Here is a 27,851-nt window from a genome sequence, read left to right as displayed (position 1 = left end):
CTAACTGAGGCCAGACCAGGCAGCCCAGCCAAGCTGATTTTAAAAAATGATTTGGCACCATTGTTATCCAGCAACATGTTCTGTGAGTGACCTTGTCAAAGTTCACAATTGTTACCCACAGTCTTGTGGATTAAAGTTCCTGAAAGCCCAGGTATATGGTGGAACACGCCTTTAATTCCAGCACTTAGATCCCAGCAGAGGTAGACTGGAACACAGGGAATATACAGGTGGCCTTACTGTAAAGAAAAATGATTTTTCTGCCCTGGCAGTCATCAACTGCCAATATCTCTACATGAGTTCCAGACCAGCAAGGGATTTTTATGACCCTGTCTTTAAAAAAAAAAAAAAAAAGTCTGAGGTCATTCATTATATCTCCCTCCCAACTTCATATCTTTTTAAAAAATAATTATTTCTTTTGACTCAGTAAATCCAATCGGTGTTGGCCATATGTGTATTGGCATGGAGTCCTTTACTGGAACACTGGGAACATACCAATAGCCCCATTCCTAAAGAAAAGTGATTTTCCTACCCCAGCCATCATCAACTGCCAATATCTCCTTTGCTAGGGATGAGGCCTTGGTAGCCCTTTCTCCTTCAGTGGTGGACTTTTTAACTCTGTTGATCTTGTGCAGGTCTTATGTACGTAACCACAGTTGCTATGAGTTCATGTGTACAACATTTATGACACACAGAGGACAGCATTTCCCAACACTTCTCCTCATCCTCTGGTTCTTATGTTCTTTCTGTTCCCTCTTCTATGCTGTTTCCTGAGCCTTTAGAGCATGTTGGAACAGATGTACAATTTAGGGCTGAGCTCTTACACTTATTCTCAACACTCTGAATAGTAATGCATCTTTGTAGTAACTACTACGCATTGCATTAAGATGCTTCTCTGACCAAAGCTGAGAGCAGCACAAACCTACAGGTATAAACAAATATTTAGAAGGCAGTTTGTCTACATGATCATTTGGAAAAACAGCATCAAAAGTGTCTCTCCAAAGGCCTCGGATTTCCCTTGTCCTGGGTTTTGACCATGCTTACAGTACCAGCCATGAATTCCCTCTTGTGGTGCTGTCATACCGAGATCGCCCAGATCCCCCGAAATGACCACCAGGACTTGATACCGATGCAACATACATTATGCATTATGGGCTCAGAGCATGGGAGTCACAATCCTTCCTGACACAGCAGGATAGGAGAGTAACACAGAGCTTCAAGACCAATGGGTTTATAAAGGAAAAAGACCACAAGCAGGAGTGGTGGGTCACAGGAATGTCAACCCTTAGGCAGGTTGGGGGGAAGTTGGATCTTCAGGGAAGTTGTGGGTCACAGGAATGTCGACCTTTTGGCAGGGTGGATGGAGACTGAGTCCGGAGGGGAAGTTTTTTTTTTTTTTTTTAATCTCAGAGGAACATTGGGAGTTAATTGTATCTAATCGCTCTGGTGGAGTTTCTGGAGACTGTTGGCAGATGTCATTCTGGAGACTGATGGCAGGAAGAAGGGTCACCTAGAGGACAAGTTCTCATACAGAACATGGCATTAATTTTGCCCTTACAGTGCAGGCCTTAAATCCAATGAAGGAAGCAGCTGGTTATCCCATATCCAGTCTTGTACCAGTGAGCACATCTTGCCTAAGAGACCAGAATACTGAATACTATGCTGAATACTACCATTGATGCCATTCTTCCCAGCAACCTGCCTATCACCTTCCAGCATTGTGAAAACTATCCAGCTTGGAGAGTTCTCTGGCCAATTCAAGATTGACCTTTTTTTTTTTTTTTTAAATCTGTCCTGCAACCAAAGTATGTGGTGTCTTCACACTAGGGTCTCACCACATAGTTATGATCGGTAACCAAGGGTGATGTCCAAAGTCTATATTGTTTTGGGAGCCTCTGAGACCTGTCTAACCAATACATGGTAGAAAAGTAACCATGCCTGGCAGTGAGATATTTTTATGTAATAATTCCTTTAAGATGAGAACTGTATTTCTTATGCCAACACTCTGATGACTCAAATAATACATCCTTAGCCCATACAATTCTCCAAAAAAAAATCAGTCCTGTTTTATCAGGCTGCCTTATCAAAATTTGTCATTTTTCCAATTCCCCAAGTTACCCGTACTTTAAGGTAGAGTCTGTTTTTGTTGTGTTGTTGACTTTTCAAGTAAGAATTTTATTTCATATCCCAGCTGGCCTTCAACTCACTAGAGTGGAAATTATTGTGTGTGTCATCACATCTGTCTTTAAGCAAATTCCTTATTTTTTTAATTGTTGATTTTTTGTATACATGTGTGTAAATGCACAGGCATATATTGAAGTCAGAGGACAACTTTTAAGGGTAGTTGGTTCTCTCCTGACACCATGTAGGTTACAGAGATTGGATTTAGGGCATGGTGGTGGGGGTGGATTTATACACTGAACAATCTTACCAGGCCCAGGCAAAATTCTTCATTTCTTTCCATGCAATTTTTCTCTGATGTACTCCAGTTCAGTGAACAGCAACATCATCTACCCAGCTGTCAAAACGACTCACTCATAATTGTGATTTCACTTGTCATCTCCAATAGCCAAAATGTGTCCTGAGTTCTCCATGTGTCTCCAGTTCTCAAGAGTCTTAACCACCATTAATCCAAGCCACCAGCCAAGTCTCCAGCAATAGTCACCTCATCAAACTTTCTCACCACCCACGCTCAGCTCTACAGGTTCACACACACACAAACACAACAATGTTTGGGCTCAAAATTCAAACCTTCCAGTAATATCTCATCCCTCAAGAAGGTGGTCAGATTCTTTAAGGTGAGTTACACACACACACACACACACACACACACACACACACACACACACACAAGGTGGTCTCCATTTTCCTCCAGACTTCCCCTCCCCCTTGCAACTGTTATTTCTTGCTGCCTCTTTCCTCTGCACCCCTCCCCTCCACAGGGTCTGAGCATAGTTAAAACTCGAGATACTTCCAACCCCTGTGTTCCATTCCATGGGTGGCCTCACAATACGGTAGAAAAAGAAAAAGCTGGCAAAAGTAATTTTTATCAAGTCCCTATGGCATTCAGATGTTCTTGTATAGGCAATGTAGAAAAAGGAAGCACAAAGATGACTTTGGTGGCCTGTACCAAAGGAGAATGCAATTTTTTTGTGTGTTTTCACCAAGCTATGGGCTCCTCTGGATTTTAATATTATAGTGGGGTCATAACAAGAATTTCCTCTATTGTTGGCTTTACACAGATGCAAAGCAGTGCTCAGGAAGCTAGGAGATTGATGAATAGTTGGTTTGATGTATTTGATCCATTGATCCATTCAGCACTTTGAGTTAAATGTGCATATTCTGTTCAGAATAGACAATAGGGAGGGGCGGACCCCTTTTCCTTCTCTAACTTGCATAACATCAGGCCTCACTGCTTTAACTAATGAGTGTTTAGAAGTCAAAGCTTCTATGGATTCCTGGGAGCCATTAATTCTTTTGCTTGCAGAGCCACTGTGGAGTTTTTCATAGGCCACATTTCTTAGCCATTATCAGTTATTTCTGAGCAGCAGAGCTGACCCCTGGGTTCCTGTGTGTGTCACACACCAGACACACAATAGGTTCTAAAATTCCCTTGGAAAGAATTTTACTGGGGACCAGGAAATAGATGCAAGAAAAGGTGCCCATTCTGGCCACTCTGTGATGAAGATGTCTCAGAATTGTTACTTTGGGGGAATTTAATTGACACAAAGTAATGAATGTATATTTAAGCCACCATATAACCTGGTAGAAGGCAGGCAGAGGCAAGCTGCAAGATTCTCTTAAACTAATTGCACAGTCAGTGCTACCCTTTGTAATAATGATGTTTGCTCCATTATTGCTCCAGGTTGATTATTTGCTCAATAGCCTCATTGATCTTGCCTCAGTAGGCTTTCCAGTTTTTACACATTACATTCTCTTGGGAATTGAAAAGCACTGTGTGTCTGAAGATGCTGTCAACTTGAAAAGACTCATTTTTGAAAAGGTCTTAACCTGCTTTCAGCTTAAAGCAGTTCAGTCTTTGGCCAAACAAACATGAGGGCAGAGATGGATGTATCACTAGGATCTGCAGGTTTTGCCATCACTTGGAAACTGTAACTCTGAAAGGTCATTAACAGAACAGTGTTGAAGGATATTCAAAATCAGGGATCTGTACTAATAACTAAAGAGAATACACCTGCTACTAAGACCATGACATTTTATTATTGAATGGATTCTACATTATTCAAAATCATAAATATTTTGTGAGGAACATGACTAGTTCATTAAGACTCCAGGCACTGAACTCATAACTAGAAATTCTGTAATGCATGGAAGAAGAGCAAGGTAAAGGAAGAAAACAGCTGAAAAGGATAGAAAAGCAGGTATCATTCAAATTGAGATAAATCCAAGTTGGAAACAAGTTTTTTTTCCCATTTTCTTTGTATTTTGTTTGTTCTGTTTTTGAAAAACTTGAAGTCTTGTTTTACTCATCACTATTTCCCTGCTATTTAAAGTGAAAAAAAAAACAATTTAAATATTCTAAATTTGCGATTGAGGAATCCAGAAGGCCTAGAAGCTCTACAACCCCAAGGAAACAAATTGAGTAGCACAGTATAAAAATACCAATAATGTTATATATGACATTAGCTGAATCACAGGCAATATACTGAAAAAGTTTCAACTTTTATATGCTCTTCACTTCCTATTTTCTAAAATCTTAACCATTTAGTCACTGCTAAGCCAACCAACAGACTTATCCCCACTCTGTTTCAGATGGTTAGGTAATAGGTTAAAAAAAAGATGACAATGAAAAGGCCAATTAATACTGCAAATTAGTCACCTTCTGACAGTAAGCATGCTTCACACAGTGACTCAGCACGACATTACTGTGAACTTCAACAGCTTTTAATCAGTTTTGTACAAAAAGTCATGACTTGACTTGGGCTTCCAAATGACTTTATCAATCATTCCCAGGACTCCAAGAATACTAATCAACAACTAGTTCATAGGACAAAAGGTTTGCCTATATTAACCTTCTACTCACCCTGACATCCACATGTAACTCTTGTTTGCCACCAGGGGAGGAAAATGTTAGAAGTTAAAAATATCTCTGTACAAAGGTTAAGAAACATCTTTTCAAAAGCCTTACCTTGGCAGAATGACCCTAGCTAGAGTTGCTCTTTTCTAGAAGGAAAGAGGAGAGGCAGGAACCCCAGCCTTCTCCTCCATCTGCCCTAAAGATCTGAGTCACAGCGTTTATTTGTTGAAACTGGTTATCTACTGTTTGAAACCGTAAGCAGAATGCATCAGCATTTTGGGACCACCTGAAACCAAGGGGAGCTAGGAAATTTTCAACTCAAGTGTAAGACTATTCATTGATATTTACATAATGAGAAGAAATGTTTTTCCTAAGATAGCATTTCCCTTCAGTGTCTTCAGACCACCAGCAAGAGAGGGAGGCACAGAAATTCTATTACATTAATAGTCTTTGTTTTTATGGCTTTGGCATTTATTAACTAGTGGGAGCTGTTTATTGGGTCATAAACTTTACTAATGGGGATAATATCTCTGAATTATAAATCTCTTTCAGTATATGGCTTAGTTATAAAACGAATAATTATTTAAAGTGTCGGTATGACTGCAATGTATCATGTTTATCGGCATGATTCCTATAATGGCCATTTTATTGTTAATTGTGAGCTTGAACCAGGAACCACCAGGGCAGGAACGCAGATTCATGGCATAGAATGAATACTCATCACCCCATGAACTCAGGAACACTATCATTGGTTTATTTCCTTTTCTTTCTGCTTCTCAAGTAAATTACATTACAAGCCTGCATGAGGGCTAAATTATCTATACAGTCAAACTCCAGGGAAAGACAATTGAGTGAAGAGAGAATAGGTAGGTGACAGACGTGTCAGCTTGAAAACTTCAAGGCAGGTGTCATCTCTTTTAAAAGCTATGCTCTCTGGGAAGTAGAAAAACCTTGAAATGACAAACTACCTTGGCATTGTTGATTATCTTTTTTCAAAACCGGGACAAAAATCAAGCATCCAAATTAGAGTTTTATGGGCCCACTGTCCTACTGTCTAATTTGTGAACACTAGTTTAATGCATGGCTCTATGGGGCCAATTCTAATGGTGCACATGGAATTATCCTAGGTTTATGGAGAAAAGTAATTTACTGACTCGTTTTGATTAAAGGAAAATGAAAGAGCTATCGATGTCAAGTAAACTGGACATGCATTCTGGGACAAGGGAGCACTGCAAGTATAGCATGAAGAATAAGGAGATAGCAGGGAACCCTGGAATGTCCTTGGCTTCTCTTCTCCTCATGATGACCCCTGACCAGCAAAGTCTTGACAGACTCCCATTGCCTTTGATATAAACTCAGCACTGGGGCCTGGCATGGCCTAGGGACACTTCTGGACACTGAAGCTCCATGGTGATGGCTATAATCAAATACACAAAGAGTTCTGCTGTGTGGGGTAAAAAAAATCAAACCAGGGAAATGCAGGAGAGATCCACTATAATTTTAAACTACTTAAACCTTTGGGCTGGAGATTGAGAGGCTGGTAGTATGTATGTAAAATAAACCAAAACAAACCCCTGAAACCTTTCACAATCACACACCTAAATATTTTAGGCATAATACACTTTTGGTCATGCTCTAATTATATGCACATGCATATATTCCTAAGCTGAGAAACTGATTTTAGATATAAAAAGGCACTAAAAATATAAACACAACATATGTTTCAATTTCTCTCCTGAGTGTGTGTATGTGTGTGTGTGTGTGTGTGTGTGTGTGTGTGTGTGTGTGTGTGTGTGTACTGGCAGAGATAAGGTGCTTTTTTTCCCCCATAACTTCACTAACTTCAGAAAATAAACATACTCACTCTAGAGAGGTTTGAAAATTATTTTGATGAGGTGCATTGCTACAAAACTTAATTATGTAAGTAATAAACATGTGTCAAAAAGATTTCAAAAATGCTTAACAGAATCACAACTTATTGCTCTGATATAATTTGATTTTATATTGTCGTGCATAGCTGTCAAAAGTCATTTTCTTTTTCTATTGCAATGCATCAAATTATATTAGATGGAAATTATTGCAAGATTCTTTGGTATTCATAAATAATACATACAATAAAAATGGTCAACATTGTTTTAAATGGTATTTTTAATAGTGCTGGTACATCAGCAATATAACAGGATGTTCTGAGGAACTATAGTGACAAAGAAAATTAAATGTGGTTTATGGATCTCCATTTAACACAACTCTTATTTCTTTTTTGTTTTTAATGAAATTATGTTTATTGAAATAAACATGGCAAAATCAAAGAGAGTTGGTCAAAATTTTCATAGTCCGTTCTCTTCTAAGCCATATACATCCTTCAAAAAGTCTAAGTACCTCATCCATTTCGCAGGGATAGGTGATGGCATGCCCACCCAAATGTCTTCACATTTCTAGAAAGAAAATGATGGACACAATTAGACCCACATTTTAAAGGTCAGTTTGAAAATTCCGTACTCCATTTTTAAAAAATCTTTCAATAAACTTTTATTGAAGTTGTTTGATGACTGAAGAAATAAATGGCTCAGTGTGTCAGGGCACTTACTGCTCTTGCAGAAGGCCCAGGCTTGCTTCCCAGCGCATGCACGCACGCACGTACACGCACACACATACACACGCATGCCAGCTCACAATTGTCCATAATTTTAGCTCCAGGGGACCCAACACCTTCTTCTGACCTTCACTGGCTCCAACACACACATGACATATACTTACCCTAAGATACACACATGTAGACACACACAGACATATAGACACACACAACAAAGTATTCATTTAAAAGACAAGAGTTAAGGCTTCTACATTCTCCTTAGGTATCAGAAGGGCTTTGAGGAAGAGCATAGTCTTTACCATGTAACTGCAGCCCCTTCCATGGAGGAGAAAGGGGAAGAAAAGATTGGTTAAGAAAGAAAGAGGGCCAAGTGAAGGAAGAATACAGGAAGACGAGGAGAGAAGAGAAAAAGGAGTGTTTTCCTGCGCCGCCCTGCCCTCCTCCCACCCCGACCCCCCCATCGCTCCCCCCGCCACCCCTCCCCCGCTCCCGCCGACCCCCACCTCCAGAAGAACACTATCATGTAAATGGCCTTGACTTGTGCATAGAGGGTAGATATGCTGGCTCTAGAATGACTGAGATGGAGATGACCAGTCCCAACTTACAACCATGAGCCAGGCCCAGCTTGCCTGATTTATAGATCCACAGACAAGAAAAATCAATTTGTCTTGTGAAACACTTCAATTCTGGGAGCTAGGAAGCATTAATGCACTGGCAGGTCCTCTCATGTAGTGTTGAAAACTCAGTTTTGTTTTGTTTTTTTATTTTTTTGTATCCAAGATGGCAATTCTACCAGCTGCTTGGTTACTATTTCTTGAATAAACCATAAGGGTAGTAGGTTGCTCATGGCGTGCTTAGGCAAAAGCTATTTTATACACAGTCAGGTACTACAAAAATAACAGTAGTCCCATAAAATTGTGGTGGTAGCCAGGATTGATGCTATATGCTTCTAATCTCAGTGCCTAGGAGACCTAGGCAGGCAGATTGTGAGCTTGGGGGTCAGTTAGTGCTACAGAGTAAGTCTTAGGCTTGCCTGAGCTATATATGGTAAAATGTAAACAAAACAAAACCTTCTTAAAACCCACACCCTCCTCAAAAAACTCTGAGAAAACCAACATTTTTTTTTTTTTTGAGACAGAGTTTCTATGTGCAGCCCTGGATGTCACTCTGTAGACCAAGCTGGCCTCACACTAAGACATCCGCCTGCCTCTTCCTCCCAAGTACTGGGATTAAATGTGTGTGCTTGGATGCTGATAAATTCTTAGTGCCTAGTGCTATTGTAGCTATCATGATGCTGCGGCACAAGAAAAATTCAAATGTGTATAGTGATATAAGGAAACCAACCCCTCTGCCAGTCAGATAAAAGTACAACACAATTATCATTTACATTTGAATCATTTACTTATTGAATTTATTTGTGTGTGTATGTGAATATACTTGCACACACACAAATCCATGTCATGGAATGCTTGTGGAGGTGAGAGGACACCTTGGGAAAATCAGTTCTCTCCTTCCATCCTGTGGATTCCGAGGACTGGCCTCGGGTCGTCAGGCCAGCAGCAGCCTCATAATTGTGTATTTATGCGTCTTGACTATGTAATTTTCTCTTGTCTTAGATCTTGTGTTGTTTTATTCATTGTAATCCTAGAACAACAGGCTATACCATATGTATTCAGATGTAAATACACCATATAGTCCAGTATGTGCTACACTGCAACATCTCAGTTCATATAAAGCCTACTTTAGATATTTACAACACTGCAATCATGTAATGACATACCTCTAAGAACATCACTCATCATTAAGTGATACTAAATATGTCTATGTGTGTACACATTCCTATACACACAAATATTTGCATAAGGTGTAATGGTCAATTAGTATTAGTACGAACCAGGAAGAAAGTCCACAACTAGTTCTACCATCAATGTTGTTTTGTATGCAATGCTCTATTTCTTCATTTAACCGATTCTTTTTTTCAGTCTGGGTTTCACCTTTGAGCCTTGAGCATACTAGACAAGCACTAACTTAATACCCATGGCTGTATGAGAGGTTCTAACCCTTCATTAGCATTCTATTAATATCCAGAGTCGCAGAGTGTCACAGAATTACAGGGAAAGGCTAGAGGATTTTATGTGGTGGTGTTCTAAGGGTATACTGACCCAGTGCTGCTACTGCTGAAGATTATAGCACCAGTTTAGCAGGGGATTGAAGCACCAAAGTGTTTCTATCTATAGTCAAAAGTATAAGAAAAGGCCCAGAGGCCTCAAAACCTCTTTGCAAGAAAGGGCAAATAGTCCAGTTTTGTCTAGAGCACATAATGCACAGTGGCAAGGTTGAAAGGAGAAGACGGGGTCACAGGTTAAGCCTTCTGCACTAGTTCATACTTGAGTCTACAATGAGAGGAAGCTGCTGGTCAATTCTGGACAGAATAACTACAGTAATGTGATTGGAAGTTGATCAGATAACTTGCTGAATGTTGAGAGAATGTAGTTCTAAATATACAAATCAATTCTGTAGTGACTCCCATACTCCTGGGGGGGGGGGGGCGGAGATGGCTTTGCCAGAACTGGGAGGGCTGAAGCTGGAGGGCAAATCAAGAGCTATCTCAGAGCGATTCCAAGCAGAACACCTAATAGTCCAAGACTTGGAATAGCAGGGAAAGAAAAGGGGCAATGTTAGGGGTGAACCGAATGCCCCAGAAAGATAGGCTGATGTCCTACCCTTCTACACCTCAGAAGGTGACTACAGATGTAAAAAGGTAAGCTGAAAGAGATGAAGTCATATTGGCATAGAGTGAGCCCCAAATCCAGTATGACTGCTGTCCTTATACAAGGATGGTCATGGGAAAATTGACACGTTGGGAGGAATGCCTTGTTATGACAAAGGCAAAGGATGGTGTAACACAGCTACAAACCAATAAACATCAAAGATGGATGGCAAACTGCCAGGAGTTAGGGGGACCTGTGGAAGGCATCTAGCAAAGGCTTCAGAGGGCCCAATTGTATACTATTAGCCTGCGTAATTATGGGCTCATACATTCTATTGTGTGGAACCCCATAGTTTGTGGTAGTTTGGGTACCTTGTTAGGTCAGCCTCATCAAACTACTACAGGCAAGAGTGGCTTTAAGAATTCTAAATTTAGTACCTGACAATCTCAAATGACCACAACCCAGGTGACTTAAGCCAATAGGAATGGATTCATATACACTTTATGGGTCTAGGAGTCCATAATCAAACTGTGAGCAGCATTGGCCCATATAATCATCAGACAACTTCTGCTTCAAGAAATGTCACTATTCTCCCAGCTTCTACCTTTGCATGGTATTCTCTGTGTGTCTCTGTGTCTTCTCCACACAACCATCTTATAGGGATACCAATCATTGTGTCTGCCCTGATCTACTATTGCCTTATTTTAACTAATGCAAAGATACCATTTCCAAATCAGGTCAAATTCCGAGTTTCTGGATAGACATTATTTTGGGGGTTAATAATAGTACACTCCATGTAATGTTAATAAGAAAAATAAGGAAAGCAGGATAGGAGTTTTTAATTATTTTGAGTGAAGAAATAAGGAGGGGGGGTTAACTAAGTACAAAATTGGATTTTATTTCATGTGCTCATGGGACATCAAGATAGAATCTATGCTTGGTCCTAAATGAGACCTCCATACCACACCCTCTCCTCTTATGGCTCAGAGATCATTGAAGAATGGGGGTAGAAAGACTATAAAAATCAAAAGTAGTGGATGACTACAAGGAAATGGTGTTTTTCAGACATAGCAGGGTAGTTGTCCATGTGAATGTACAGCAGTTGCGACAGCATGCACAAGACCGGTGCAAGCTTAAACCAGACAAAATCCCACATGAAGAAAAGAACTGGGCACAAAGTCTTACTCCTGGCTGAGAAGCTGTCAGCGACTGAACGCTAGTAGCAACAAGAAAGACCGTTTTTGTTAAGGGTGTGGTTCCTGGTAGGTGGATTGTTCCAGTGGAATCTCACACATACAAGAGGCGATGCACATACATAGGGGCAATACAAATTGGATGTTTTAAAAAGAGAAAGAGGACACACGGTTGGGTGGATAGGGATGTGGCATTACTAGGGGAAAGGATAAATATGATTTAAATACATTGTACAAAATTCGCAAAGGCCTGATTTAAAATGCACACCAAAAAAGAGAGGTTCTGATAAATCCAGGAAATACTGTTCCATGTTGTACAGAGCTAGAGTTCAGAACTGTGCAAAAATTCCATTGTCACTGGAGTGTGGGTGATCTGTCAAACTATAGCAATCAATAACACTAATATAGAACGAGAGGAACACCAAGTACTTGCATCTTCAACTGGGGCACAAAATCTAAATCTAAGAGATGAGTTATAAATGTGAACTAGTCAGATTTTTGCAGGCCTGTGTCTTATAACTACCCCGCATTATAGCAGTAACAAGAAATGTACTAGAAAGTTATTATACAATAACTATTAAGTATTTTACATGCATTATATTATTTGTCAGAGAAAAATCTCTAAGACGTGGATATTACTGTAATACCTGTTCCCAGAAAAAGCGAGGCATAGGATTGGGTAACTCCTCTGCAACAAAACCACCCATTAGCAAGGGAGGAGCCTCAACTGCCTCCCCAGCAATGAAGCTCTAGAGCTATGCTTATGCATCATACTACCTTTTAAAACCATGAAATGGAGAGGGCCTATTCAAAAGCATCTGATTCTCATCCTGCATAATGACATTTGGTTCTACAATTTTCACTAAGAAAAGTTAAGTAGAAAACAATGTAGTTTTTAAAGAAACTATTTTAATTACACAGGGGGGGGCGCTATGTAAGTACAGGTACCTTAAAAGGACAGAGAACATTGGGTCTCCTGGAGTTGTGGTTATATAACTTGGGTCCTAAGAGCAGTATATGCATTTAACTTCTGAGCTATCTTTCCATCCCCCAATAAATGGCTATTGAAGTGATAATTCTGCCTCAGTAATGCCACCCGTGAGGTAGAGTCCAAGCCACCAACTGGCAGTATGAAGGAAATGATAGTAATACTGAATTTGAAAGGGTTTTCTGGCAGTGCATACCACATGGACTTTAGTGACAGGCCATTCCTCATACCAAATATTAGGAAGTCACTCTGCATACAGTAAACACGGTATTTACTCAATGAAAGATGAACTCAATAAATCATTCAATTCCAATATTTACCCCATCCTTAGAAGTTTCTTAAAATGTAAACCAATGTCTGTTCTCAGGTAGCATTTTATAATTTAATCTCAGCACAGAAGAATGCGGAAAATATATACATTCAAAATCATTTTTCCCTCTTGGGATTTTTTAAAATAAAAAACTAATACAAAACCCAAAACACATTATGGCACTCATATAATTATGATGGGCTTATTACTCATGAAACAGGTCAGTACTAATGATCCTCCCTCATTTTATTAGGCACAAAACAAGGCATGTTTGTGTTGTTCCTTAGCATGGAATTATGATTAAATGCTACCAGTAAAAGAGAAAAATGATAAGAATTCATAATGAAATAACTCAATAATTTAGACATGAGAACCAAAGTTATAAGCAACAGGCTGACTGGCAAAATGCAACTCAAATAGCCAGATTTCAAATAAAGGATAATTTGTGGCAAAAGATAACAGGGGTTCATTTCTTTACATCTTGACCACTTTGAACCCGAAGGCTCCTGCAGAGCTTTTCGGACTTCTCTCACGCTGTGCTTTGTTTCCATTCAACACCGTTTCCCACCATCATTTCTTTTTCTCCTTTGTTACCAATCCCTAGGTTCCTGGTTGGAATGACTTCTGATAAATGCTACAGAGACGTGCGTGCAGTGCTCAGTGAAGTAGGACTCATCCGCTGCCACTCACCAATTTGAGGGAAGTTTTCTCAGGTATTATCTGAAAATGGAGTAAGGAATCAATTTGGGATGGAAAGGGTGTTCGGTGCAGGGAGGTTTTCAAGCACCCAGGCAATGGGATTGTGGATATCAATGAAGCCAAGGGCAGGTACCACTTTTATAATTTTGCCTTCACTTGGGCACATGCTGATCCTTTCTTCTTCTTCTTCTTCTTCTTCTTCTTCTTCTTCTTCTTCTTCTTCTTCTTCTTCTTCTTCTTCTTCTCCTCCTCCTCCTCCTCCTCCTCCTCCTCCTCCTCCTCCTCCTCTTCCTCCTCCTCTTCCTCTTCTTCTTCCTCTTCTTCTTCTTTTTTTAAAGAAAGAGGTGTTTGGGAGTAGCTACAAAATCTTCAAGCTAGCAGTGGCTATTGTTCTTTCTAATAAATCTGCAGGCATTTCAAACATGATAGATGTTTTATGAAAATCTAGGTATCGAGTTAAAATATTGACTTTTTATTCCTTCTCAATTAGTAATTGCAAACTACAGATCACACAGTGTTTACAGCACTACATTTTTTTTTTTTTTGGTGGTATTTCTTTCTTATAGAGGATGGAGTCCTAGCGTTACACATGTTAGGCAAGTGCTCTACTGTGGAGCTACACTCACAGCCCATGCATATGAATTGAATGGGGGAACAACTGTATGCACGTGGTAATCCTACAATAAAAAGAAGGCTCTTCCACAGACAATGATGTCTTCCATTCCAGATGAGGCTGTGTCTGCTTGTGACTCTGTAAGACAGGCTCCTGACAGCACATGTTTGGAATCTCAAGTATGGGTCACAGGCTCTGCCAGTGCCCCTTCCCAGCCTCTCACTCTTTCCAATCTGGCTCATACCGGCATCTCTATTCCTTTGCCCCAACCTTCCTGTTGGCCTCTGAGGCTTACTTTGGCTGCCTCTATGGCAAGCAGCAAGTGCCAGGGAATTATTTCCTTTCTACTATGTTCAAGAGCAGCCCTCAAGCAATGACTGACTAAAGGAGGCTGCCAGATTAATACTATAGCTTCCTTGTACTTTGGCTAGGATAATTCTGAGGTATATGTTTCTGTTAGATCCTAGTTTCCCAGGAGCATTAAGCATCAGCCATCAGCCATCTCCTTATATAACTGGTTAAATAATACACCCTTTAGTAACACTCTCTCTTCTCTGTCATTCTCTCTAATCCCTCTGGATGTTTTAACTTCTTCCACCCAACTACTTAACAACAAAATCCTTGTCTCCATCTTTGCTTCTAAAGGCAAAAAGCAGCTTTACATTTGTCAAAAGAAAGGAAATGTAAATGAGAGTCACCAACAGATCTTGGAACAAAGCAACTTCCAGGCAAACTATGGGTGAATCCAGTCCCCAAAGTGATTTACAGAAAAATGAGAGACAATGCTCAGATCTCATAGCGAAACTTAATGTAATCTGGAGCATTAAAGTGTATGTGCCACATAGCATTTTCTGCCAGATGGAAGAGCTATGAAACATAGAGTGAAACTCAGTGACAGAAAAATCACAAATCTAAAATGGCTGGAAAACCCTGCCTCCAAGAGAGCCCTATAACATATTCCATGCTGGCTGTCACTAGAGCCACTTAGGATGTCAGAGAAGTTAGCAGTAAATTACGTATTCATCAATGGTGAAACCTAGCTGCTGATCTCTCTCTCTCTCTCTCTCTCTCTCTCTCTCTCTCTCTCTCTCTCTCTCTCTCTCTCTCTCTCTCTCTCACACACACACACACACACACCACAGCACCCTGAAATGAGAAGTGAAGATGGCAATAGATGAAAATCAAGTAAGGAGCAGCTGCCCAGTGGAAACAGCAAAGCCGTATGTGAGCTAACAGGCCCTGGATTTATTTGCTTTGACATTTTTAAAAGGAAATTTAATTGGATTATGTCTTCTTCTAGCTTAAAAATTTCTACTGTAGCACTTGGCCACCAGATGCATGAGGGGGGAAGATTGGGAGCCAATTAAATTCTATGCTTCACTGCAATAGGGTTATTTTTATTCTTCCCAAATGTAAGGCTGATAGAGTCATGTCAGTGATTTTACCATGTTACTCCCTCTACTCTCTTGGAAAAGGATCTTTTCTTTTTTCCTTTTCAGAAAAGAATATTTCTATGGGACATATCTACAAATATATAGAAAGTCCAGTACTATACATGAATAGAACTTCTCCCTTTCTTCCTTCCATCCCTCTGTCTCCCTCCCCTCCCCCCTCCTCTCTCTTCTTTTCCCCTGGATTTTCTGCCTTCTAGTAAGTGTTACACAGCCTTAGAAATAATCACATTAGGCACAAAAATATAAAAACAGTTAAATTTTAGCAAATCAAATGGAAGTTCATTTTGAAAAGAGGATTTTCTAAATACTTCTTAAGCTCATCAAGAACATCCTGACAAGAGAATAAGTTCATATATGGAGTCAGATTCACTCCTCCATTTGTGTCTCCTCATAGGCAGTGTTTCGTAACTGCTTCCCTTTGGCTGAGCTGTCATTCTGTATCTGATCTGAACATGGGTGTGGCTTCTAAGCATTTGTATTACAGGCAAATGAAGATTTTTAAAGAGACATGGATTCTTTATAAACTTTAGTGATAGGTTTGCATATAACTCAAGTAGATATCACTCAATACTTTATATCATAGCAGATCCCCCCAAATATCATTTTCTACTAGCCTGTTGTTTGGTGGCAGACAATCAGCATGTGTTTGTTAGTTGTTTTTAGTATCATGAGAACAGCTATTAAGCCTACATTTCAACTGTTAAATTTTGAAAAAGTTGTCAAAAAGAGAGAGAGAAAACAATGATTTACCAGGCATGGTGGTATACACCTTTAATCCCAGCATTCAGGAGGCAGAAACTGGCAATGAGTTTGAGGTCAGCCTAAAGACAGTGTTTTACAGGATAGAAACCCTATCTCAAAACAACAATAACAACACTGTTTGCACTACCCCCTGACAATATATTCCTTACTTTTAGAAATGTCTGAGTCTTTGTTGTCTACAAAATGGGGATGATACTTATTTGGCACAGTGTGGGGGACAATAAAATATTACAGAAGATGCAAGGGAGATCCTTAACATTTGGGGTATCCCAAAGACATATCCCAAGGTGTGTCCAACCTTTTGCTTCCCACTGCCATATATCATCCTGTCGTGTGTGTGTGTGTGTGTGTGTGTGTGTGTGTGTGTGTGTGTGTGTGTGAGTGAGAGAGAGAGAGAGAGAGAGAGACAGACAGACAGAGAACCTTTGATATTTCTGCAGTTATAATGCTCATAAAATGAATCCATGTCCGACATTTCTCAGAAGTGTCAAAAGATAAGACACCAGTCACACAGTACAAGTAATAAAGTTTATACAATAATTGAGTGTTATTGTACAAAATGTAACTTATGAGATTAATCACACAGGCTCTAAACTGTGAGTCCTAGTCAGCTAATTTCTAACTACCATCAGAGAACAAGCACAACAGAATAGCAGTTGAGGTTTCTAGGCTATAATAGCACCTTGAGCAACTACAGTCAGTCACTAAGGAGTGGCTGGGCAGAGGAATAATAAAGGGAGCAGCACTCTCCTCCCACAATCAGGATACAGGCAAGTGCCTGTGGGCCACAGGCAGCAGTCATGATAGTTGATGATGCTCAACTTGTATCTATCCGTGCAGGAACAACATCTCATCATAAGATAGTAGGGCTAATCAGAGCTCAGCTAGCTCTAAGAAGGTTGCCTGTTTGTTGCTGGACCTTACTTGTGTTAACTGATGCTACTTGGCTGTCATGTATAGAGAGGGCACATCTGACTCCGGAGGACTGGTCTTGACATTCAACACAACCATGCTACAGAAGCTGTTAGTCCAGATAAAGCTTTAGATTTGGCTAATGGTCTTGCTCTCCTAAGCAACACTCTTTATTCTGATAACAGACTGGACTGGGTCATCCCCCATTTGCCCTTAAGATCTTTCATTTACCCTACTCTCTGCCCTGGCAGGCAGAATCATGTGGATCACTTCACTGAGCTCCTGTGCTCTCTGGCTTCAAGGTGGTATCTGCCAATGAGAAATATTGTCAGAGGGTGGGAAAGTAAGATAAGTGAGAGATGAGAGTGTTGATTTCCTCCCCTTCCCTTTGTTCTCTCTGCTGGGCCATGATTTGGTGGTGTCTATAAGTGGGATTATGCTTCTACCCCTATGCCTGCGTCTCTAGTTCTAGCTATCTTCCAGTAACACTGGCTTGTCCATGCTTCTCTAGGTCCCAGGCATGGTAAATGTTTTGCCTTCTTGCTAGTATCCAAGTGTTTTACTTGCCTGTTTGGTTCCCTTAACACTATCTGCACTACTGTCAATAGTCCCTAATGTTAAGTCATCCCCACAAAAGCTTGGAAGCTGGCCAAATGGATCCTTCTGAATACTGGGTGGTGATAACCTCTAGATTCCTTGATGGAACTCTTAGACGACCTATATATCTAATCCTATATCATATGTGCCAGATCACGTCTTATTCAGTCTCTATTTAGCTATAGCTACTAGTCCTTAGCCTTTGCCCTTTCTCTGTCTACCCCACGCACTGAAGTTAATCAGGCTAGAATAAAGAAGTATCCCAAACTCTTATCCAAACTGTCACTGTAATTGCTAGTGTTAATTAACACCTTGATGAAATGATAGTCACCTAGGCAATGAACACCTGGACATGCCTGTAGTGAAATTTGATTACGTTAACTAATGTGGGAAAAGTAATACTGAGATATTAGTTCTGTACAAATGGAGAGAGGGGGAACTGGGCAGCACTGTGTGGCCATCACTCTGCTTTTGATTGTAGATGTGATATAATCAGCTGTTTTAAGTACCTGCTGCCTTGATTTCTTCTATAATCCAGAACAAACCCTTTCAAACTGAAACTTTTTATCACAGTATTTTGTCACAATAATAGAAGTACATAAGACACCATATTAGCAATGGTACAGACATGAAGGCCTACTCAGCTTCCATCCGTCAAGAAGACCTTTTTTAAAATACGATGCTCCAGGAGATCCAAGATAGTGGGGCCCAGTGTGCACAATTGTCTAAGTAGCAGGAATGCACTGACTGTGGAGTGAGCGAGAGGCCTTGCTGTGGTTTCTAAAACATCAGCATCTATGTTTCCCAGGTGAGAGGAGAGCCCATGGGTGCCAGGAACAAGCAGTTCCAATCTCTGGTTACCCAATTCCTAGGATCCAGGCAAACTGTCCCAGCTTCCAGTCCACGGCTCTACCTGACTCCCTGAGGAGACCAGCTAGACCTCAGGAGCATACAGGGTCTCGCTCCAAGATGGCAGAGCCCAGGCACAGAGTGTCTGGCCAGCTTGGTGGAACTCTAACCAAGCAAGTGAAAGATTGTATGAAAAAAACCTTCAAGCCTCTGAAGAAAGAAATTGAAGAAGATATCAGCAGATAGAAAGATCTCCCATGCTGATGGATTGATAGGATTAACATAGTAAAAATGACCATATTACCAAAAGTAATCTACAGATTCAATGCAATTCCCATCAAAATACCAACATAATTCTTTACAAACTTTTAAAGAACAAACCTCAACTCCATATGGAAAAAAACACAAGATAGCTAAAAAAAAAAAAAAAAAAAGTCCTGTATAATACAAGAATTTCTGGAGATATCCCCAACCCTGATCTCAAGCTGTACTACAGAGCAACAGTAATAAAAACTGCATGGCATTGGCATAGAAACAGACTGTTGGATCAATAGAATTGACCCCAAAATAAACCCATACACCCATGCATACCATCACACCATGTTACTTTCCTACCTAACTCACTACTCATCTCTGAAATGTCATATGAGACCTCCTCAAGATGATGCGCCATTCCTCATCCTGATTTAGAAGTAGCTACTCTCATTCCACAGCATCCTATGCAGGCTGTATCAGGTCAAACCCCAAATCATTGGTGTACTGATTCCATATCAGGAATAGGCTCTGCGAAAAAGGGAGCTCTGATGATATTATCCTTGCAGCCAGCACAAAGCAGAGAATGTGCTCAGAGGGGATCTCTTAACCTTCATTTATTTGAAGGTCAATGAGGTTTGGAACTTAACTCATCTGTTATCACTAAGATTAAGTAGGTGAACTAGGCAGATTTCAAGCCCACCTTCAATGACCAATATTGTGCCTCAACCAACTGGAAGTTCTAAGGTTTTCCCTGACACTTCCAAGAAGTTGGATGCTTGAGAGGCCTACTGCCAGATGTACCAGGCAAGCTCAGGCCAGAATGAGCTGGTCAGCAGAGACAGAATAAATGCTTCTTTTCTGAGATTATCAACTATACAACATTTGCTTTATTCAAGGGACTTTCCCAAGAAAATACATTTCTGGATCATGCTAAAATACAAATAAACTGCCATCCGCCCACCCACTCTTTAAAGACAATTGAGGAGATCTTAGAAAATGTAGAGAATTCAACAATGCCTAGAGCCAGATCCAATCACATGAACTTTGTTTTTTCTAACCAAGCATATTTTTCTTATCAAATTGGCCCCACTAAAAAATGTGAATCTCCATACCATATTCTTTCACACATGGTAAAACATGCACACAAATCCACATATACTAAGGGTTCTTGACATAGACACCATTTGAGATTTGCTGTTATGGATTACAATAATATTACCAGAACCCCTTGATAAGATTTTTATATCTATTTATAAGTATAGCCTATTATTCTATTTTCTATATAAATGGATGGAACTGAGGTTAAAAACTATTCAACTGCAAAAGACAATTGCTCAGCATGCAAAATGAAATACTCAGAATATGCTCTTCCCAAAAGCAATGATATTGTTATGACATTCCATTGGAAAATAATTTAAAGATACAGGTTGCTAAAAATATAAGGGAGGTGACTGTAGCCGATTTTAAAATAAGCATAAATTTTACCTCTTTAAGGTACGGTGGGGATTGCAATTGAGGTGTCGGATTCATTCTCCAGTTCAGGACAGTGAAAAATAAGTCATAATTTATTTGTTGTTCTTTGTCTTCAAATCTGAAAGTATACAATTTGACTTAATCTGCAGAATTTAGGACCACAATTCCAGCTTAACTTTTTTTTAAGCCTTAAAACATATCCTCATGACTGTTTTATTAGCTGATGCTACCATCAGTTCTTATTATCTTATTTTATCTACTTCTGATCCACCCAGAATATACACTTTTTGGAAGCAATTTTCCAGTGGTAGTAATTGGTAGAAGTTCAATAAACATTTAATGTAGTTGCCAAACAAATTCTGATAGCTAAAACTACCACTACATTTCATTAAGAATATTTGAAGGATTTTTGTTTTATTTTAGTGGTTGATACATGTCAATAAAATACTCTTGTGGTTCTTAAATTATATAGCATTTAAATGTTTAAGACAAGCCTGTGCCAATTTTGTCTACTAATATATATATATATATATATATATATATATATATATATATATATGTATGTATATACATATATATATGTAAAATCTTTTCAAAAATTTTTCATGTACATTGGTGTTTTGCCTGCATGTATGTGAGTATTTTAGATTGCCTGGCACTGGCATTACAGACAGGTGTGAGCTGCCATGTGGGTGCTGGGAATTGAATCCAGGTCCTCTGGAAGAGCAGCCAGTGTTCTTAACCACTGAGCCATCTCTCCTGTCCCATCTACTAGTGTGTTTTTAAGAAATATAAAAGGCAGCCAGGCGCAATGGCACACCTCTGTAATCTCTACAACTGGGGAGGCAGAGGCAGGTGGATTTCTGTTAGTTCAACTCCAGCCTGGTCTACAAATCAAGTCCATGACAGCCAAGGCTGCATAGAGAAACCCTGTTTTGAAAAACAAAGAAAGAAAAAAGAAAAAGAAAAGGAAAAGGCATCTTTGCCACTTATTACATATCCATTAAAAGGGGTTATTTAGATCTATATTAGAGGTCACAGAACTACAGTCATAGAATTATAGTTTTGTGAGGTTTTTATTTTGTTTATTATTTTTAATTATGCATGTATGTGCATGTGGATCTGTGTTTGGGTACTTGCATGGGAGTACAGTGTCCATAGAGCCCAGAAGAGGACATCAAATTCTCTGGAGCTGATGTTGCAGGTAGTTGTACCTGCCTGATGTGGGTGCTAGGAAGCAAACTCAGTTGCCAGAGTACTATATGCATGCTTTGCATCACTTAGCCATCTCCCTGTAGTCCCATATACACAGTTCTTATTTTGCTTTAGGTGTATATTTATATAAAAGCAGTAAAAACTGGTACAATACATTTATATAATAACAAAACCATCTCTAGAAAATCAAATGATGATTTTACCTTATTATGATTAATCTGTATCATCTGAATTGATTTAAATTTATAATCAGAAAAACAAGCCAATTTTTACTTGGAACAAAGGATAACAAATTACTATCCTGAACCATAAAAGTTAGGTCAAAACTAATGAATCTTAAATTACAGATATTGGTTTAAATTCATCCTCAACTTTACATAATAGAATTTTGATCACTAAGATATGATACCTTCAGTATAATTGTTGTAATGTCACAAATAGCGCCTAACTACTTCTTAATGTAATACTTTAAGCCATTTTTCCTAAACTTGGCAATATCCTATCTTTTTTTTTTTTTTTTTTTTGGTTTGTCAAGACAGGGTTTCTCTGTGCAGTCTTGGCTGTCCTAGACTCACTTTGTAGACCAGGCTGGCCTCAAACTCACAGAGGTCCACCTGCCTCTGCCTCCCCAACATCCTGCCATATGAAAATGCTATCATTTCAAGCACATTGTTCCAGGATTCTACCCTTAAAATAGTATGTGCACAATTAATCAAAAGATGTTCCTCCTTTCAAAGCATTAAGAAAACAATAGCTCTTGGTTACAAAAATCATAGCTCCAAAAATGCTACAAGCTGAAGTAATATAGATTCATCTATCTAAACAGAGTAGAATAAACAGAGTAACCAGAACACAGGAAAGGGAATTCTATAAATCTTTTGTGTACATTTTCTTTGGCCAAGAATTCTAGGATACAACTCCAGCATGCTGCCCCCTACCACTGTTTATCCTTTGAATTTGGCTCACTCATCATTTCAACTCTTTTAAAGGACATCTCTGTTTATGAGCATATTTATAGTCGAAACGTGGGACCATTATGTCTTTTATTTGTGTATGTTTCTGGAGAACAAGTAAGACTCAACTAAAGATGTTTGGTGAGACATGCTCCATTAGCAGAGAGTCTAGAGGAAAACATTTCTTAATCGTCTGAGTGGGACCTGAGGTCAGAACAGCAGACCATACAGAATCTTTGACTCTGATTCTGAGGAAATCTCCAAGCTACTGGACTATATTCTACAGAAAAGCTACTTAGAAGACCTGCAACACTTTAAATGGTCAGGTTCCTTCCAAATCCCCACACTGAAACTTAAGTACCAACGCGGTGATATTAGGAAGTGAGGTGTGCATAGATAGATCATAGTTTGAAATCAGTTTACTAGAACATGTCACAGAGGCACATGTCTGTAACTTCAGAAAGTAAATAAAGCCAGCTGGGGCTACATAGTAACATCCTGTCACATACTACTAGCAAAAAATAGGAAAATAGGATAGACAGGAAAAGAACTTCCTTGCTCCTTCTGCCATGTGTGGATACAGCATGAAGGAGCCATTCAAAAGGCACATGAGGACTCTTAACCAGACATTCCATTGGGTGGGCACTTTGGGTTTTTTTTAGTTCCTTACCCACCAGAACTGTAAAAAGTAGTTTTTAATCTATGGCATAGTCTACAGCATACTAGGACTAAAATAAGCCCTAACACAGTTTTAAAGCTTATCCTACAATCTACACAAACTGATATGTGTAGAATACTGGGGGAGCCATAGACGTGGAAGGGGTAGTTAGTATTTTATCTCAAGTAGCAGATAGAAATGATAGTGGCTTAGACAAAGGTGGTAACAGTGAGGACTGTCAATTCGGAATGCACTTTGAATGTAGGCTTCCTAAAAGACCACACACACACAAACACACACACACACATAATTGTTAAGGGTATACACACAACATACACACACACTGATAGATAATGGTGGTAGAGGAGGTACACTTGGGGATGATCTGAAGGCTTCTGATTGAGCAACCAGCTAGACAGGGCAGCAGGAGGGAGGCAAGACCCCGAGTTTACTTTTAGATATGCTACTTTCAGAAAATATTTTAAAACTTTTTAAATTTATATGCATGTGTCTGCCTGTATGAGTGTGTAACACATGTGTGTGTGCCCACAGAGGCTAAAAGAAGTTATCAGATTCTCTGGAATTGGAGTTACAAGCAGGTGTGAGCTCCCCAACATGAATGTTGGGAAACGAACTCAGGTCTTCTGGAAAGGTGCAACCATTCTTAACTGCTGAGTTAATCTGATGTTAATCCTGGGTCGTCTTCTCCTCTTGGAGCACATTTTAAAGTCCCTTTTCTGCCAGCTAGATACACTATTGTTTAATGAGAAGTGAGAAATAGAGGCAGTGAGCCTGAAGTTCAAGGAAGAGGTCCCTTTGAAGATTCAAGATATAGGAGTCATTTGCTGTATAGATATTTCAAAAGACTGGGAAACTGGATGAAACCACCAATGAAATAATTGTTCCTATTTGTTCTTATAGGAAAAGAGGGTAATTGTCAGGAAATTCCCACAACATGAATTCCAGAGGGCACTTATTCAGTCCTAGAATTAGAAACATAGTAGTTCCCTAATTTGGGAGCCAGTCAATATACTTCCCAAATAGATCTAGGGTCATATCCAACATCACTCCTCGCACACACAATCTACTGAGCAGTCTTGGGAGTTAAAACTATGCAGCATATTACAAATCTACCCAACCTCTCCATCTCTTTCACTACCCCCTAATCCCAAACTACTTTTGCCACTCAGCAGGATTAGAGCAACTGTTTTCCACCTTGGGCTTATTCCTTCCATCCAGTCATCTGTTGCAGTAGTCCACCCCCATCAGAGAACTTATTCTAAATTACCGTACCATTCACTCACTTCCTTGCTTGAAATCCTCCAGTAGCTTCCCATTGCACTCAGAATACAACCTAAGATCCTTAGGAGGGTGTCCACGCACCAACTTAATGTGGCCCCTGCTTACTTCTTTGATTCTAAGCATCACCTGAAAACTTTCTCCCAGTCTGTCTTTGAAGTCTGCTGCATTTCTGTACCTCCTGCTGCTTTTGTCTGGTAAACTCAGTTCGGATACATCCTTGCTTAGGAAGGGCTTCCTGAAGTGCATGTTAAGAGAAGCCCTTTGCCTACATTTGGATTTGTGTTGGAACAGAAATTTTTCTAGAAGTTACCATATGTAGCTTCTTAGATTTTGTTATAACTAACTTTGCTGTTTGCTCCTGTGTCCTAACTGTCCCCTAACTGCACCCTTCTTCCTTGCCCACCTCATGACCCGTAAGACTCAACGCACCTAATGATTTCTCTGTTTAGAAGGATATTTCTGAGACAGATTTCTGAACCAAATGATAGGAAAGATCAAAAAATGTGGATAAAAGTGTACATACCTCAGATGTATATGAAAATTGTAAAGAAATGAAAAACTTTATCTTTCCTAAGCTCCAGAGCCAGGCTTAAAGTTAGTTAATGTGGTAAGATACTCCATGGTTTCTTTTCTAGTTCTTCTCAGAAGACCTCTGTAGATGTGGGAATGCCCCAAAGGGTTCAAGTGGGCGAGAATAAATAATGTTTCAACTTAAAGAGATAAGACTGGCTGAAGCTTCTAGGCAGAATAGTTTGGTCTTGGGAAGTAGTCAGTGAATCAGAATGGATCAACACAAAGTTTTCTCTCCTTTTATACCAAGTCTCACCTTTTATCTATAATGAAATAAAAACAGGAATAGAAAAAGAATACATACAATGGTGAAGATAGCTGGTGGAAAAGGGACTTTAAAATGTCCTCCAAGATGAAAAGCAGGTCCAGGATTAACATCAGATTGGGCAGAGCAGAAGGATGGAAGCTGAGCACTATGTGACCACAGAAGGGAGCCCAGATACACAGTAACCCACAGAAATCCCAAGAGACTGGGGGAATAAACTATCAATTAAGCAGAAAGTGTGCTACTGAAGCCAAGGACTGGTTAAAGGTACAAGTGGTTAAACCTCTAAGTATCTTTCCCTGTGTACTAGTTTTAGTTCTAGAGTAATTAAAGAAACTGAAGAAGTGCCTGTCTTAGGGAGGTGGAGTATTATGGAGGCAGAGAAAACATTACATCCTACCTCTTTCCCACTTCTAGAACATCAATAACAATGTTTAGACTCTCCTTCCCCCTTTCAATCAATCCTTCTTCTTACTACAGCAGAAAACACACACGTGCACATGCATATTCACACACACACACACACACACACACACACACACACACGCATGCATGTAAGATTGTTCTCTCCTTACTCTGAATGTTTTCAGAGAAATCTGCAGATTCTAATTTCTGGGTATTCCCTATTGAAGATGAAGCTACAGGAATGGATTTGTACAGTAAAGGTCACGTCAACAGAACATTTCCTGTCCCCACCAAGTATCTATCATTAAGGACAGAAGTCAAAATGGCAACAAGGAAAGAGAAAGGAACCAGAAGAATAAAAATTGTTCAGGAATCAGATAGCGAGATGTGAAATGAGCAAATATATTACCTTCCTGAAAAGAAAACACGTCTACAAGAAAAGAACATGTGACCTAAAAATATGTTCCTGGAATTAAAAATATGATAGTCATAAGAGAACTCCATAGAAAGCCTGAAATATGAAATAAGAGATAACTTAATAAAAATCACAATGAGAATGGAAAACTGTAGAGACAAAATATTCAAATTTGATAGACTTAAAGTCTTCATAGCAGAAATGGAGGAAATTATTAGTAGAAAATTTGTCAGCAACAAAGAGAAATGTCTCCAAGCTAAAAGGGCCAAGAAGGTCATAAACATACTATACATTCTAAGTCCCATTATAAACCTCCAGAACATCAAAGATAAAGAAAATATCTTCAGAGCATATAGAAATAAAAATAGTAATGGAATCACAAATATGCTAACTTCTCACTTATCACCAAAATACCAGGTTAGTAGGTACTATTGACACATTTGATAAATCGACCAAAATACAATAGTGTGTGCATGCTACTCTATAAATTGCTGAAGCAGTTAGAAGGGTTGAACATGGCTGCTAATGCAGCCAGAGAGTATAGTTGTTAAAAGACAAAAGCCCCATTAATGGTTGTGTTACATTTACTCTGAGAATGGATCAATTTTATACAAATAAAAATTTAAAGAGCATTAAGAACAGAAGAAGAGACCCTAAAGCATGCTTATCTCAGTAGTAAATTTAGGAATAACAGTTTTGGAAAGACAGGAACACTCCTAGCTGGGATCCTGTTCCCTTGGAATTTAGTCTCTTGGTATTCTTCCCTGCTCCTAAACTCTGCATATAGCTTCTTTCTTGGACCACTGATGTGGTGAGATTGCTTTTCATGCCATCATTTGTTATTGTAATATATACTTCCATTCAATATTTATCATGCTTGTTATGTAAGAATGTAAGAAAAATCCATAATGCTGAAAAGCCCCTTTCAGCATGAAAACCAGGATACGTTGGAGGAGACAGGAAACAGTTCAGAAATGGAGAAAGCTTTGGATATTGGGGGAATGAGGCCAAGCAGGTCAGTCAGAACCAAAAAGCTGCCCCTGAAGGTTATTGATTCTGTCACTCATCATGGAGACCTTTTTGCCTGATGACTAATGGAACCACTTGCCAAGTCTCAAACATCCTTTCAAAGTATTTTGGAAAAGCTTATGAACCCTATAGAAAATAGATCTCACTTTACAGTCACCCCAGGCGTTTGATCCAAAACATGGTCCAGATTCTCCACCTGAGTTCTCTACTTTACTCCTCACCAAAGGACATTTGGCTTTTGCTAAAACTCTGATCTATAGTCAAAGGATGGATATTTGCCACTCAGGAAGAAACTCATTTGAAAGGACTTTGAAGCCAAGTCCAAAGAAGAACTTTCTATGGCAACATTGTTGGAATCAGTGCACAGCCTTCCAGGGTGACTGCCCTCAAGGGCAAGGCTAATTCTGGCTTTTAAGTGTTTCTATGCTTGTTAAAAAGTCAGCCTCTTTACTTTCAAGTGCCAGCTCACACTGCTAAAGTGTTTTCCTAAAGCCTCCATAAATTCTTCTTTCCCTTTGATGCTCTGGCAATCCACTATTTCCCTCCCTACACAAACTAAGAGACATGTTTGTGGAGGAAGGGGGGAGGAAGGCAA

The 27,851-nt window shown here is 39.5% G+C and overlaps 1 protein-coding gene across 1 annotated transcript in view; it reads right to left on the bottom strand.

The window, feature by feature from the left end:
* Positions 1–7,342: 7,342 nt before the first annotated feature.
* Positions 7,343–27,851, bottom strand: part of Efhc2 (EF-hand domain containing 2) — a 161,970-nt gene continuing 141,461 nt past the window's right edge. Inside the window, exons 14-15 of the mRNA XM_051140984.1 lie at positions 20,457–20,562; positions 7,343–7,470 (exon numbers count right to left, since the gene is read on the bottom strand). Of these exons, the coding sequence (XP_050996941.1) occupies positions 7,363–7,470; positions 20,457–20,562 (214 nt within the window). The 3' untranslated portion in view covers positions 7,343–7,362. The remainder of the gene's footprint in view (positions 7,471–20,456; positions 20,563–27,851) is intronic.

The sequence above is a fragment of the Acomys russatus genome, chromosome X (genome assembly GCF_903995435.1).
Source record: "Acomys russatus chromosome X, mAcoRus1.1, whole genome shotgun sequence".
NCBI lineage: Eukaryota > Metazoa > Chordata > Mammalia > Rodentia > Muridae > Acomys > Acomys russatus.
Note: the sequence above shows the minus strand (reverse complement) of the source record. Positions and strands in the feature narration are given on the sequence as shown.